At 37.7% G+C, this 14,511-nt stretch overlaps 1 protein-coding gene across 1 annotated transcript in view; it reads right to left on the reverse strand.

The window, feature by feature from the left end:
• The window catches only part of TSPAN12 (tetraspanin 12), a 64,617-nt gene that overhangs the window by 23,912 nt on the left and 26,194 nt on the right, over positions 1–14,511 (reverse strand). Inside the window, exons 5-6 of the mRNA XM_047095812.1 lie at positions 5,364–5,438; positions 1,540–1,647 (exon numbers count right to left, since the gene is read on the reverse strand). Coding sequence (XP_046951768.1) covers positions 1,540–1,647; positions 5,364–5,438 — 183 coding nt within the window. The remainder of the gene's footprint in view (positions 1–1,539; positions 1,648–5,363; positions 5,439–14,511) is intronic.

Genomic DNA, 14,511 nt, shown 5'->3' on the forward strand with positions numbered 1-14,511 from the left:
AGGGAACTTAACCAGGCAACAAAGCTAAAAACACGTACTATCATTACTTCGTCTACCTAAGTAAAGCCCCTCTTTGTGCCACTGGGAAAAAACTCACCTTGCTTTCTAGCCTGTTTTATCATGGTCTACATCAGAAATCCCAGAACATAAGGAGCTCTGGACAGCTTCCACCCAGGGCAGTAGCTGAACACATCTTACCATAAATTCCCTAAGGCCTCACCTTTTTTCCCTTCACGTTGCCTTTAGTACAAATGAACAGTAAACAAACAAAGTCAGGAAGCATTTAAATAAATAGGAAATCTGTGTCACTATGATAATTTTCACCATCTCGACAACTGTAACACAAGGAGCCAAATTTGGAGATTATCCTGTACTTGAACCTCTGCCCATATTCCAGACAGAGGAACTGAGCAGAAAGCTGGATATCTGTCATGGAAGACGCTGCCTCTCACATGAGTTGTGGCCCAGCTCTAAAGGAAACGAAAGGAAACAGGTATACTTGGTCACCCCAGCATCTCCAATCACAAGAAAACTGCTTGGGCAGAGAGCTTGGCTTGAAGCAAGATCAGCGGTTAACTTCAAGTCACCGAATTTTAAGCATCTAAATATAGTCTGTGTTTGAGAAGATGATATCCATGGGGCTTTATGGAAGTTAGGTAAGAAAAGCTGAAAGCGCCTGTGCTTTGTAATGCTATAGTTAATAACCTTAAGCTAAATGAGATCAAGCTTAAGATCCCATTTATTCTTCTCAACAATCCAAGGAGGCAGGTAATTTTATTATCCCTATTTTACAGGTGAGGAGACTGAGGCTAAAGACGTTAAGTAAATGAGAGAAGCTCATGTAATATTAAGGAGCAGAGCCAGAATCTGAACCAAGATCTGACTAGAAAGCTCATGCTTCTTAAAAAAATGTTTATTTCTTTATTTTGAGAGAGAGAGAGCATGAGGGAGGGGGAAAGAGAGAGAGAGAGAGAGAGAGAGAGAGAATCCCAAGCAGACTCCATGCTGTCAGCACACAGCCTGACACAGGGCTCCATCCCATGAATTGCAAGATCATGACCTGAGCTGAAATCAAGAGACGGACGATTAACGGGCTGAGCCACCCAGGTGCCCCAAAGCTTATGTTCTCAATGATATACTGATGCTTAATTCCCCAATAAGAACCATTATTTTTTAAAAAATTAACTGTTTAAAAATAAAGACAGCCCTAAAGGTCATGAAAAATTATGTATTCAAATAAAACTTGGGTATATATCAAGAAACTCTCATAAAACTTCACAGTAGGTTAGCAACATGGCTCTTAAGAAATTGTTAAAATATATGTGAAGCATGTGAAATGAAGGGAAAAATGGTACACACAGGAAGAAAAGAAGGTCATGGAGTTACTTATTTCTCAGTAAAGAATTCCACCCAGGGTAACTGAATCATAGGCTTCACTTTTCAGCACAGAGAAAATGACCAAAGCCAAAGCTTTGAACATTTGTTTTGAAAGTGTGCCATTTATTCCATACCCTCTGCCTCAGACACTGTAGCACTTACCTCTCTCTGGAAAAAATTCCAAGCGTGGGTAAGCCACCGGTATCTAGGTAAGCCATAATTTGTCATTCTGGCTTTCAAAGTGACCATGTCTGACCACTGTACTGGAACCTGAAGATAACAAACAAAATATCAACAGCTGGAACACACAAACACACACATACAGGAACACAAACGTTCACATATTCATAAATACAATCACTCACAGACTCATACACATACTTGGAATGTATTGCAATTAACAGATGCTATTTTAAACTTATATTTGTGGCCCAAATTAAGCTCAAGGTTATTAGGTACGTATTAAACAATCTCTATGTGTAGATGTTTGCAGTAAATGAGGAAGTTCTTTACATTAAACAAAGGAAAAAAAAGCAAAATCATTTAATGCTAATATCAAGCATTAGGAAGTCACAAAACAAGCAGTTTACTGTATATCCCACAGATCCAGCTAAAGAGCTCCTCATAACAAATGATCTTTGCCCAGAAAAGTCCTCTGATTTGATTTCAGAATGCTATGGAGTTGGTCTTTGAAGTGACTGCAGATTATAGCACTAAAATAATGGGATAAGAATTAAGAAGGAAAAGAATTCAGCTCAAGTCAAGCTTCACTACGGATTAAGTGTGTAAATATCTTTCCAAACATTGGGTTTCGGGTGCATGCTAGAATTTTAGAAAGAAAACCTCTCAGATTAAAGCGCTTTTTGTGCTTCTTGGCCCCAGTCACCTAGCACAGTCTCCCTTAACAGAGTGTTTAATCATGACAGCTTCAGGTACACAACCCAACAGTTGGCCAGAAACCTAGTCAGCATATCATGCAGTGCTTTATCTACAATGCCAGGGGAGAAACTGATGCATACACATCATAGTCTCACCACACATGTGGTATTAGGTTTACAATATGTAACTGGGGAACTGGACAGATATCCATATCCGATCTATCGGGTAATACAGACCAAACTTAGCCAAACAAGCTTGACGCTAACTCAAGATTAGGACTATTTTGAAATCTTATTTTTAAAAGACAGTAATACCAATAGAAGTAGTTTCAAAATTCCTGACCACAGAAATTCTTCATTGTTTTCCTTTGTTACTTTTCTTTTTTAATACTTGGAAATGTGCATATAAAAGGAAACATGCCAACACTGGGGCACACAACTTTGTTCCCCCCGAAAAAAAATGGTCTGACCAGGTAGACTCCATGTTCGCACGGTTTCAACAAAGTTCAGGTAACTAAACCAAAACTCAGGCTACTCACTATAAGTTATTATTTCATATGCTTTTGAACATAATATACATAGAAAGGAAATAAATTCTCTAGAAATTTATAATCTGAAACAGTTAATATTATTGATTTTTCTAGAGAAAGAACGAATAGGAGGTAACTATGTAAAAGCAACAGAAATAACAGGGAAACAGATTGACGTCAAATCTCTTGATTTGGTTATCAGAATAGTCTTATTTTAAATTTTATTTTACAAAATAAATATAAGTTGTTTCCCTCTTGTGACCACAATCAATCTGAGACCAAATATGGCAAGAAACAGAGATCATTGAGGTTCTGGCACAAAATACTGTGATTTGGCCATAAAGGAAAACACACAGTTATTGGCTCCTTGCATGGAACAGCTAAGAGCACAAAGCCCATTCTATGCAAAGGCTGGGTTCTGCAAAATTTGGCAGCTAATAAACTTTAATGGCACTTTTCTTTCACACTGCTATTAGAGCAAAAGCAATAAAAAAATTCTGACAAACTTTTTTTCCAAAGAACCATTTTCCACGTTTCACTTTTAAACAGCCCAAACAGCCCTTGCTCTATCCTGATGACTTAGTGGGGAAGATTTGTATAAGCAAACAGTGATATACGCACTCAACTGAAATGGCAGTGTGCATCCATACAGTACCGCTATGACACCAAGAAGATATGTGGCGACTGTCCCTTAACACAACAGAAGAAAATATCTTCTAGAATTAGATTATATTAGAATCAAAACAGTTACTTTCACATACCTTAAATTAATTCATTTCATATTTGTTATAACTTGGGAGATTTATCAAATATCAGTATGACATAAAAACTATACAAACCATTTTAAGATCCATAGAGAGCAAACTTATTTCTAAAAACCTTTAATTATCAAAAAGAACATGATCAAAAGCTGAGCTGACGGGATCAGAGGTTAATTATACAACTACTATCTATTGCTTGAATGTCAAGAAGATACATGTATCTTGGGAAGAAAGAAAAAAAATAGAAGAGAACATCTCTTTATCAATAAAGCATAGAAACTGAGTCTGGAAGAACTACTCTTTCACTCCCCTAAATATACGATGTTTCTAGGGATGGAGTGAAAACGTGATTCTCAAAGACAGCAAGAACATTCCTATTTTAATAGGACATTTTGTTTTAAAGAAAGTTTTTAACTTTCTTAAAATTAGTTAGAACCTGCCCTGACTTTTCAATTTTTAACAGAAAAAAAAAATCATCATAAATTCTCTCTTCTTACTAAGAGCTGTCAGACAGGGGAAGCACTACTGTTTTCGGAGGGGTTCGGAGATGTGGCTGTGCCAAAGCATCGGTTACATGCAAATTAGCATATGCAAAGGACCCATTAGTCTCTAATTACCGCTTAGGATTCAAAACAGTCTCACAGGACAGTAACAGATTCACCACAGAATCTTCAATAACTGTATCGGTACCAAAACACTTCTATTTTATTACGCAACTGCTGAAATGCCTCTCTGAAATAAATACAAAATAACCTCTCTCTTTTTAAAAGCTCTTAAATGTTAAAATGTTGAGGATTCACCTGGGGAACTTGTCACAAATGTGGATGCCTGGTGCCTGCCGTTTCTTCCTCTGCTTTCCCCTCTATTCTGGCCTAGTGCCCTATAATGTGCATTTTAAAGACTGCCCTGGGTGACTCCTGCTGTAGACAGTCCAAGGACTACTTGTTGAAAAACATCATCTTCCTGAAACAGAATTACTCCAAGATGCTCGCAGTGGAAAAATCTGGCCTGCCACCATGAAAACAGCCAGCAATCAAATATGCAGAGATGTTCAACCTCATTGGCGATAAACGCACCAATTTTCACCAATGACGTGGGCAAACGTTAAAAAAGTAATAATGCCTAGTGTTGCGCAAGGGTGAGGGGCAAGTGATAAACCAAGCAAGACTGGTAAAATCTTAAGACTGAGAGACTCTGACCCTTGTTCCTTCTCTCATTCATAGCTATAAAAGTTTATTTCAGTTGATAAAATGAAAAAAAAAAAATGCTTCAGAGCTGTTTTCAGGTAGCCAAGTCTCGAACTAGCAGAGTGTTTCTAGGCTAAAGTAAACACACAGCAACTCTTCGAATATAATTCTTAAAGTAGAAGATGGCTCAGCTTGTTGCAAATAGAAGATGCATGCTTCCTATTCATCAGCATACAGCTGCAGTGGGCATTTTCTGAGGCTTACATGTAGATTTTCAAGCTCTCCCAGATCCTGTTGCAAACACAAATGTTTCCTATTACACACTCAAAAGTTGGCACAATTATTTTAGGACACCTATTATTTGTAGTCTGTTGTATCCATGTTTAAGCAACCTGTGGAATTAAAGACATATAGTACAGCAAATAAAACATTACAAATTATGATTTGGAACTATGCTTTAGACACAGACAAGAAAATGTTAATTTTCAGAGGTATTGGGACCATCACTGTTATCATATAGTATAAACATTCAAATTAATAATCATGTGCCTAAATAACTCCAAAGTATGTGATTTAGAAGTCTGCACTAGAGATTGTCCAGATTGTAACTGTATCCCACTTTGAACTCACCATAATCTCCTGTTCATACGTCCAAACACCGCAAGCCAGTTCCACACAGAAAATGACGAGCAAACTTCCAAAGTACTGTGGGAGAACAAACAGTTAATGCTGTTAGGATAGAATCAAAACGAGATGCAGTCATTAGACACAAGCTAAATATTATTCAGCATTGGTTATCCAGTGGACAAGAAAACAGAGGCATATAGTCAAGAAGCTCCCTTGGGAGTAGATGGGAGACGTGTCAGCAAATTTAGAGAAATCTGCAGACAACGTCCAACAACTCACGTACATGGGCCGTTTGGCTGGTGCTCTATTTTGTCAAGTACTTTCATGATGAATTCACTCAAACACCTTGTGAAACGGATAGGACTACCTCATTTTATAAGTGAGAAAATTAATGCAGAAAGTAGGCAGTGCGATTTGCTCAAGAATGTGTACGGCGAATTCTGGAGGGCTAAGACCCTCGCAGTTGTGTCCCTTAAGCCATACCTCGACACCTCTCCCATTGTGGAGGTACCGTTGCAGAAATAGGAGGTGAAAGTGTGAGAAAGAAAGGGCTCTCTGAAAGTTCTCTTCACTAAATTCCAGCAGAAATAAAACAACACCAGTGCTTTCTGCATCTTACGTCACTGGGTCAGGGTGGGGGTCCCCGGTAGTGACGATTAGTGATTAACCCCCGTTACTGGAATGACATTTCCCTTACGGGCAGGAACTTTACTGTGTTCCTTGTTACAAAGCAGGTGCTCAATAAAGATTTGTTATGTAATAGAATAAATGAAAACAAAGCAGAGTGATATCACTGTAAGAGACTGGGAGCTGCCTTGGACTGGGTGATCTCTAGGAAGGTGATTTTTTAGGAAGAGTCAGTAATGACAACGAGAAGGCAATGCTGATAAGATTCGTGGAAAAGCAATCCAGGAAGGGGAACTATTAAGTGCAAGGTCACCTATCTGAGCATGCTAATTAGTTAAGAACTCCCTGGTAACTGGAGCACAGAAGGAGGCAGGGTGGGTACAGGGAGTGTAAGTAGACCAAGATGAGGAGTTTAAAGAGCCAGATCTTCATGGCAGTAAAAAGGATTTTGGCTTTTATTCAAAGTGTAATCAAAATCCAGCGGCATGTGACAAGATCTGACGTACATCATAAAAACATAATTCTGGCTGTTTTGTAAAAAAACGACCTGCAGGAAAGCAAAGGTATGATAATAAAAAAAATTGCTAAATAAAAAAATTGCTGAGCTAGGATAGTAGCAGGGAAATGGGCTGATACAGGATTGGGAGCCATCAAAACTTGAACACTGAGCTTCTTTGCTCATCATTTGTGCCAAGAAAGGGGAGGAGGAAATAAGAAATCTAGAAAATTGAGCTGATTTTCTACTACTTCCAGGATATATCCCTATTATTTAAAGACATCAGTCACTGCTACTAGTTTTAATTTGCTTCTTTCATATAAAAAAATAAAGAATATGTAGCTGCATAATCTCGTAGATCATAACATGGTTTGAAAATAAGAATTGGTTCAAAAGATAAAGTGATAGTTTTTAAGGTATTCCATTTTAGCACTTTTATTTTCAATATATGCAGTACTCCTGGTCAGCATCAATCTACTCAAATCTCATTGCCTTACTTTAAAGATTTTAGCCTTTAGTGATGATCAGAAGAAAGTTTGTGAACACAGTACTCTAAGTCAGTTTTTCTGTAAACTCTCTTTCACGGCTTACTTAAGAGATTTCTAGACATGAACAATACTACATTTCCCCCCTTATGTTACAAAGAGCAAATATTCAATAATTGTATACTAGATCAATTTTTTCTACATTTTAGAAGACCCTGCAAGAGAGTAAGACTCTAGAGAAAAATTATACCATGGGATATTTTTGTTTTCTCAAATCCGTAATCTAAATTCTTTTCAAAATTGACGTTAGGTTACAATGAAGACCAAAGCAGCCCTGAAAAGCAAGACATCTCTAAAATAAAACATAGACATGGACACTGTTGCTTGTCAGGAGATAACCTTACTTTGCCTTGCAGATCACCAGGCAGATTTCTGGATTGATTTTATATCCTTTTAAATTCCACTTGAGTCACTTCTCTTGTTTCTTGCCTCCTGGAGTCACTGGCCAGTGAAGGGCCAGCAGAAGGGCCCCAAGCACAGAACCCAGGGCAAAGTGCCCAGATGTAAGCAATACTCGTAATACCTGGGTAACTGTGCCAGGTCTATGGATCCAAACAGTGTAGTAACTACTCACCCGCCAGCACCTCTGATTTCTTGTGGTGAGATTACAATGGGCTAGCAACATCATGACCTAAGCATCTCCAGGAATACATAAATAAAGCCTATATAACTTAAACAATCACTTATTAAAAACTCAAAACTGAGATTACCTATCATGAGAAGGAAGAAGTCCACATAAGTTGGACACTCCTTTACCTCTGGGAAAACTCTAAAATTATTTTATCTTTTCAGATTTCCAATGATGTCACTGGATGCAAGTTCTTTCATATAAAACAATACTTCTGTCTTTATTCTACTTATACTCGGGAGCACAGATTTATTTCAGCTTCAGATTGAAAACGCACATTTCATCAACATTGTAAAACCTCCTTGAACTAAATTAAATCTAAAATTTAATTCAAATTATACATATATATATGTTTGTTTTTTTTTTTTTTTTTTTTTACAAACAATGTTGCAGTCTCATGGTCAGATGCCTTTGCTTTGTTGTCATTGTGTTGGCCTCACACATCTAGTCTTCTAATTCCAAGGAAAATGTTAAATGCCAAATCCATTGTGAACACAACAAAGAGAGATCAACCCCATTTACTCCTACTTTTTCTTTTTCAGTGAGCTCTGAGTCTTAGATGGTCATCCTCAGATTGACTATTGACCAGAGAATCCTTCTGCCAGTATTTTGTTTAAGGGCTGGACCTGAGTGAGGCATCTGCTAATCCATAATTTCAACAGAACAAAGCTAGCAAAGAATAAAGCAATGGCTCCTGCTGACCTTTGCTATGGTATGAAGTGCACATACGTATCACATTTCACTAAAAAGCCCTCCATTGTCCTCGACAGTATTGGGAACATGTGCATATCTCCCCTGACGGTGTTAGCCTGTGTCTCTCCTGCACGTCTACATCTACCATCCCCCTGCACACGCCTGGGTGAGGTGGTCTGTGCCAATCTAGTTTGCAGACCAACCAGCTACTCTCATCTCCTTCCTGAAACTTGAGAAGAGCTCAGAATTTGGAGTCGGAAGACTGAAGTTCAAACCCAGATCTGAACACACTCTGTGACCTCTGGCAAATCATTAAACTGGCCTGGCTTCAGTTTGCTCATCTGTATGGTCAAGATGCAATAAAGCCTTCTTTGCTATTATCATCAAGGTTGATGGGAGGGTGGTTTGAAAATATTTTTTAATTTTAAATTTGCAAAACATTATACAAATGTTATTCTGAACCAGTGTGTGAAATGCAATCCGATATTGACTTGTCCTGCCTTGCCGTAGAGGAAGTGCATTACCTACAACATGACCCGTTTTTTTTCCTCATTATGGTTCTCCAGCATTTCCTCTCTCGTTCTTTACCACTTTGCTTTTCTCCTTCCCTCCATGTATGGCAGGGTTCCCACTGTGGTACATCAAGCCTCAGAAGCTTTGGCTTTTAAACCAGTGAGGTGCTTCACACCTAAGACACAGTGCTCATTAACTATTTGATTATTGGTTCTGCCTGGCAGGGATCTAGTTCTTTTTTTGTTTTTTTAAGTTTGTTTATTTTGAGAGAGAGAGATAGAGCACAAGCAGGTGAGGGACTGAGAGAGAGGGAAAGAGAGAATCTCAAGCAGGCCCCGCACTGTCAGCAAGGAGCCCAACATGGGGCTGGAACCCACGAACCCTCAGATCATTACCTGAGCAGAAACCAAGCGTTGGACGCTTAATGGACGGAGTCAGCCAAGTGCCCCTGGCAGGGATCTTGTTCTTAAAGATTATTTTATGCCCCGTCCCTGAGCAGTATCTGTCACACAGCAACTAGTCAATAAATGTTTGGTGGGAATAATAGTTTACCAACGAAAAGACCAATTTCAGATTTCCTGAGATTCTCCAATTCGAACTGTTTCCTGTTGACGTTTGACTCCCCTTGACTTCTGCTTACACATTTAAAGAAATTTTAAATGTTGCCTTTCTGTGTTACTATTGTCTTTTTTTGTGGGTTACTATATGATAATCTGGTGTGCCTTTAAACAATTGGGACGATTTAATGAAGCTAAATGAAAGGAGCTTTCCTCAGCTACCAACAACTGAACATTTTCAACAAATGAAGAATGTGAAGCTGTGTGTTTATACAAAAAAAAAAAATTCAGAATGCAATCATTTGCATGACAAACTATTTTATTTGCTTTAAACATGATCCAATACAGAGTTCCTTAAAATAGCTAAGCTCATCTACTGTAACTCAACCAAAATTTGTGTTCTATGGATAAGCTTTATCTCTAAGCATATGTTCATGAAAAAAAACTGCATCAAATAAGGCAAGCGAACAATAGGACACACACCCCAAAATATGCAATTAATTAGTGACTTTTTTTAACCAAATCTCTCAGGCTGAGGGTAATTACTGTCAGCTAAGAACTGAGAGCCCTCCCTAGGTTAGATAAAAGAAGATCAAATAAAACACTGTATGTGAAGTTGCTTTGTTGACTCTTTTTAAAGGAGACAAATGAGAAGAACGTGGGATCTGAAATAAAATAGACTTGGCCTCCAGATTCTGGCTCATGTACATATCAATTGGATGAATGTGGGCAAACCACTAAGCCTCAGTTTCCTCATTTGTAAAATGAGAATGTTAAAAATAACCTTGCGGTGTTGTGCTAAGGATTCAATCAGGTAAAGTGTTCTTGGGTTGTAAACACTCCCTAAATAGCAGCTATTAGTAACCGTATCATAGCACCTAGCAGAGTATAAACTCAATGAGGACAAGACGTATCATTCTGGCTTAAATACTTAACATACTGACTGGGATAGTGCACGTACTCAAGGCCTATTTCTTGAGTAGATGTGCTAGGATCAGAGGAGGATGGTGAGTAACATGGTTCATTTCCTTTTATCAGCGGCACTCCCACTAAAGGATGTCTAATCCTACAAGCTATTTGACAAAATCTTTACTGAAATCCCTATCTAATGTGAATACAGCTGGTATTTTTCCAAACATCTCTATTAGGAAGCCAAGGAGGAAGTAGTGGGTGGGGAACCCAACTTCTCTTTAAAAAGGACTGAAATCAAGTTGTTATTTTAAACTAAGATTGGCCACAATATCCACAATATGGCAAGAATGGCATAGGGTTAACCGCTCCCTTTGTCCACTGGAAATTTTTGAGGAGGAAGAGAAGGACATGAAATCCCACCTTCCTATTTAAGCCCTTGGTGACTTGTGGGTAAATGCATCCCCCAAGAGAAACAAAGGAGATTTATTCCTCCCTATTAAAGGTTATTTCATCTCATTATATGTATACAGACAAAATAGTAAAATCTCAAGGAAGTCCTTTCCTAAAAAAACATTCATTTATAAAAATGATTTGGTTCCCTGATACCATCCACCCCAGGATTTCCTCCTAAAGAAAGCAGATTAATAAATACATGTCCCTATCCCTTCTCCCTCCTGAAATTTCACTAAAAAAAAAGGGGGAGGGGGCATTTTTTTAAAAAAAAGTATATTCCCAGAGGTAAAGGAAAAGGAGATAGCAACAAGTATAGTTTGGAAATGTACAAATTTATCAACAGTCCCCCAAAAGCTGAGTAGTAACCTAGTGGAGAAATTTGAAAACAACAGGGTCCCCCAAATGCTCAGATATTGGCAGCTGGGATACCACTGAAAGTGGATGAAGGTAGAGCTGAAGAATGACTCATTGCAAACCTGTTTAGGAAGAAGTGAGACCCCTCAGGTCCCTTTCCCCACACCAGGTAGCTGGGTGACTACCCAACCCCACCCATACGGAAGTTGGGGATATTCATTCTCTGGAGACAGTAAAACAGAGTGTCAGGACTAGGGACACTGGATACAGTAGAGGATAAAGTACCGTACTAAAAAAGAGAATTGAAGTTCAAATTTACACACCTTTTCCACAAAGGTTCAAAACTCCAGTCGAACCAAAATAAGCATTGGCTTTCTCAGTAGAATACCGGAAGCGAAAGGGCAGTGGAGGAATGTCCTCAACATTCTAGGGAAAAAATGATTTCTAACCTATAATTCCGTAGCAATCAAAATTATCATGAAAAGGCAAATAAAGCCATTTTTAGCCATATAGGCTTCAAAAAAAAATTGTCTCCTCTTCAGCAAACAACTGAAAGATGTGCTTCCTAAAATGAGAGACTGAACAGAAAATGGCAATGACTTGGAATCCAAAAAACAGGGATCTAAAATAAGAGAGAGACAAAGTAAATCCTAGAATGGTAGTAAAGGGATAGCCCATGATGCAAAAGCTTCAGTGGGCCTAGACTGGAGCATGTCTAGAATGTTCTGAGAGAGATTTCTTTAAAAAAAAATTGATAGAATGCCCCAAATATTTGGACATATAAAGAGAACAGTTATACCAGAGGGAGTTTAGAGTTGAATTACACAGAAATACATAGAAAATAGAGTTATTAATTCCAAGAAAAACAAAGTATTATTCCAGAAAGAAAAATTAAACCCAGTACTTTCCTGGCCCAGCTGTGAATAGTATTTACATAGTCCTAATCCTAAGCACTGATCTATCCAGAGTTATGACACGTCCGTGTTGAGGTATGATAGGAAGTATGCATGAAAGGTTGGGGCATGAGGGCAGGAAAGGGCACCAGTTCTCCATCTTAATAAGTTCTTCATCATAAGAAGTCAGTGGGTAGTGCTTACAGCTAAAAATTTTTAAAAATGAGAATTTACATAAATATGAGATTTAGAGATGGGGAAGTAAATTCCAAGGGAATCTGTGAAAACAAAATTGAGAGCAGCTGCCACTTAGGAGTGGAGTATAGCGTAAGACTACTATTTCTTGTAATAAGGCCTTGAGAATGAAATTAACTGTAAATTATGTGCATGAAGCACTCTGATACAAATAAGCAAAATTAAAACAAACAATAGTCCCCCTGAAGCCCTGACACCAAAGAGAAGAAGCTTGGAGACAGGATTATCTATGTTCTACATAGAAAACGTTATTCAAACAGGCTGCGAATTTTAAGTGGCCCGATTATACTTCACGGTTACTGGAACTAAAGGCGGTGGGTGGCAAATGGAAACTTCATGCTCAGGTGCTGTCATCTTTTTGCTAAATGCACCTTCAGTAGCTTAAAATAGGAGTGCTACAACAAAATACAAAAGTGTATACTTAAATGTGATTTATAGACCCAACCCAGGGGTCTCTCTGTATTACTAGATCCTGTTTGGCAATTCGGATCTCTCCTGCAACATTGCTCATTAAAACCACACATACAGTCTTCTCAGACTAGTGTGAGTTGGATTATTTCCCATGATATTTCATTTCAGTCAAAAAATTATGAAGCTTAGAATTCTATTTTGTGGGCAATTTCATTCAATGAGAGGGGCCTGGTTTTAGTTAACTTGCTGGAGAGAGATATATTTGTATACTCAAGTCACGTGAGTATATAACATTGTAAGTGCACAAAAGTATATTAAATGTATGTAAAAAAATCAAGTATACTAATATAGCTATGCAAATATGTGTATGTGAGTGCATACACAAACATATATGCATGCATAAATAATTTACTGTGCCAGAGATTTACATGCTATATAATTTATATAATTATATAATATGTAATATACAATTATATAATGCTATACTATATAATTTACTTCTCAAAAAATATTGCAAGAGCATCATTACGCTATTTTTAAAAAGGGAAAATGGAGCTAGGCACATTCTCACATAAGTGAGAGGCAATAGAACACTAAGTTTTTCAGAGCCCAGGCTCTGAAGTCAAACATCCTAGATTCAGATCCCAGCTTTACTACTTAATAGTTGGGCAAATCACTTTTCTAGATCTCAATGTCCTCATCTGTAAAATGCAGATAACAGTAGTGAAGCCTCATGGTATGGTTTGGAGAATTTACATACAATACTGGCTGGCACATAGCATGTTATTATATTAGGGATATTGGTGGTGGTGTTAGCAATATCTCACAATCTACCATTTAATAGACCCCCAACTTATGAACATACATGCACACAGGGACATGTTCACATATGTTTATATAAAACTTTTCTTATTTTTGAACTGATAGGGAATGACCTAAAAACCTTATGTTCCCATCTTTGACCTTTCCTAGCTGGAAAAAAAAAGACTGTCAATAATTTCAAAATTTTAAAGATGGCAAAAAAAAATGTCCTTTTTTTGTCCATCTATAATGGCTAGTTAAAGGTACAAATGCTGTTTTACTGGCTATGTAAAATCCTTGACAAGTTATATCAGAAATTCCATCTCTTATTTTTATGTTTTGAACTTCTATTAAGTCAGTCAGATCAGCTTCTTTCCAATAGTAAAATTAATTTTTATTCTTATTCACATTTTACAATTTTATAATGAAGTCTGGTGTCATGTAGGCAATGAGTGCTTAACTGTTCATTAAATGGAACTTCTATGAAAGCACTAATAAATGAAAGTGATTTTTTATACCTTTAATTCTTTACTGTTAACAATCAATAATAATAAAATTTCTAAGAAAGTAGTATTTATTTTTGTATAAAATATCAAATAATTTTCACTTTTGGGAAAAGAGAGTAATGTTTAAATTTTTGTTTCCAGCTTTGATCAGTCTAATGAAAACATAAAAGCAATCAATGTGTTGAGTGTTTAAATTTGAAGAGTATTACATTTTATTTTATTCTAACGTTTATTTATTTTTGAGAGACAGAGAGAGACAGAGCATGAGTGGGGGAGGGGCAGAGAGAGAGGGAGACACAGAATCCGAAGCAGGCTCCATCCAGGCTCCGAGCGGTCAGCACAGAGCCCGACGCGGGGCTCGAACTCACAGACCGCGAGATCATGACCTGAGACAAAGTAGGCGCTCAACCAACTGAGCCACCCAGGCATCCCTGGGGAGTTTTAAGTTTTATAAGCAGTTGAGAAATACAGGCAAAAATATTTTTGATTACTAAGAGCATCTTATAG

This window comes from Lynx rufus, unplaced genomic scaffold, assembly GCF_022079265.1.
Source record: "Lynx rufus isolate CCGP_SWC_20201006 ecotype Redwood Valley unplaced genomic scaffold, mLynRuf1.p SCAF_4, whole genome shotgun sequence".
In the NCBI taxonomy this organism is placed as follows: Eukaryota; Metazoa; Chordata; class Mammalia; order Carnivora; family Felidae; genus Lynx; species Lynx rufus.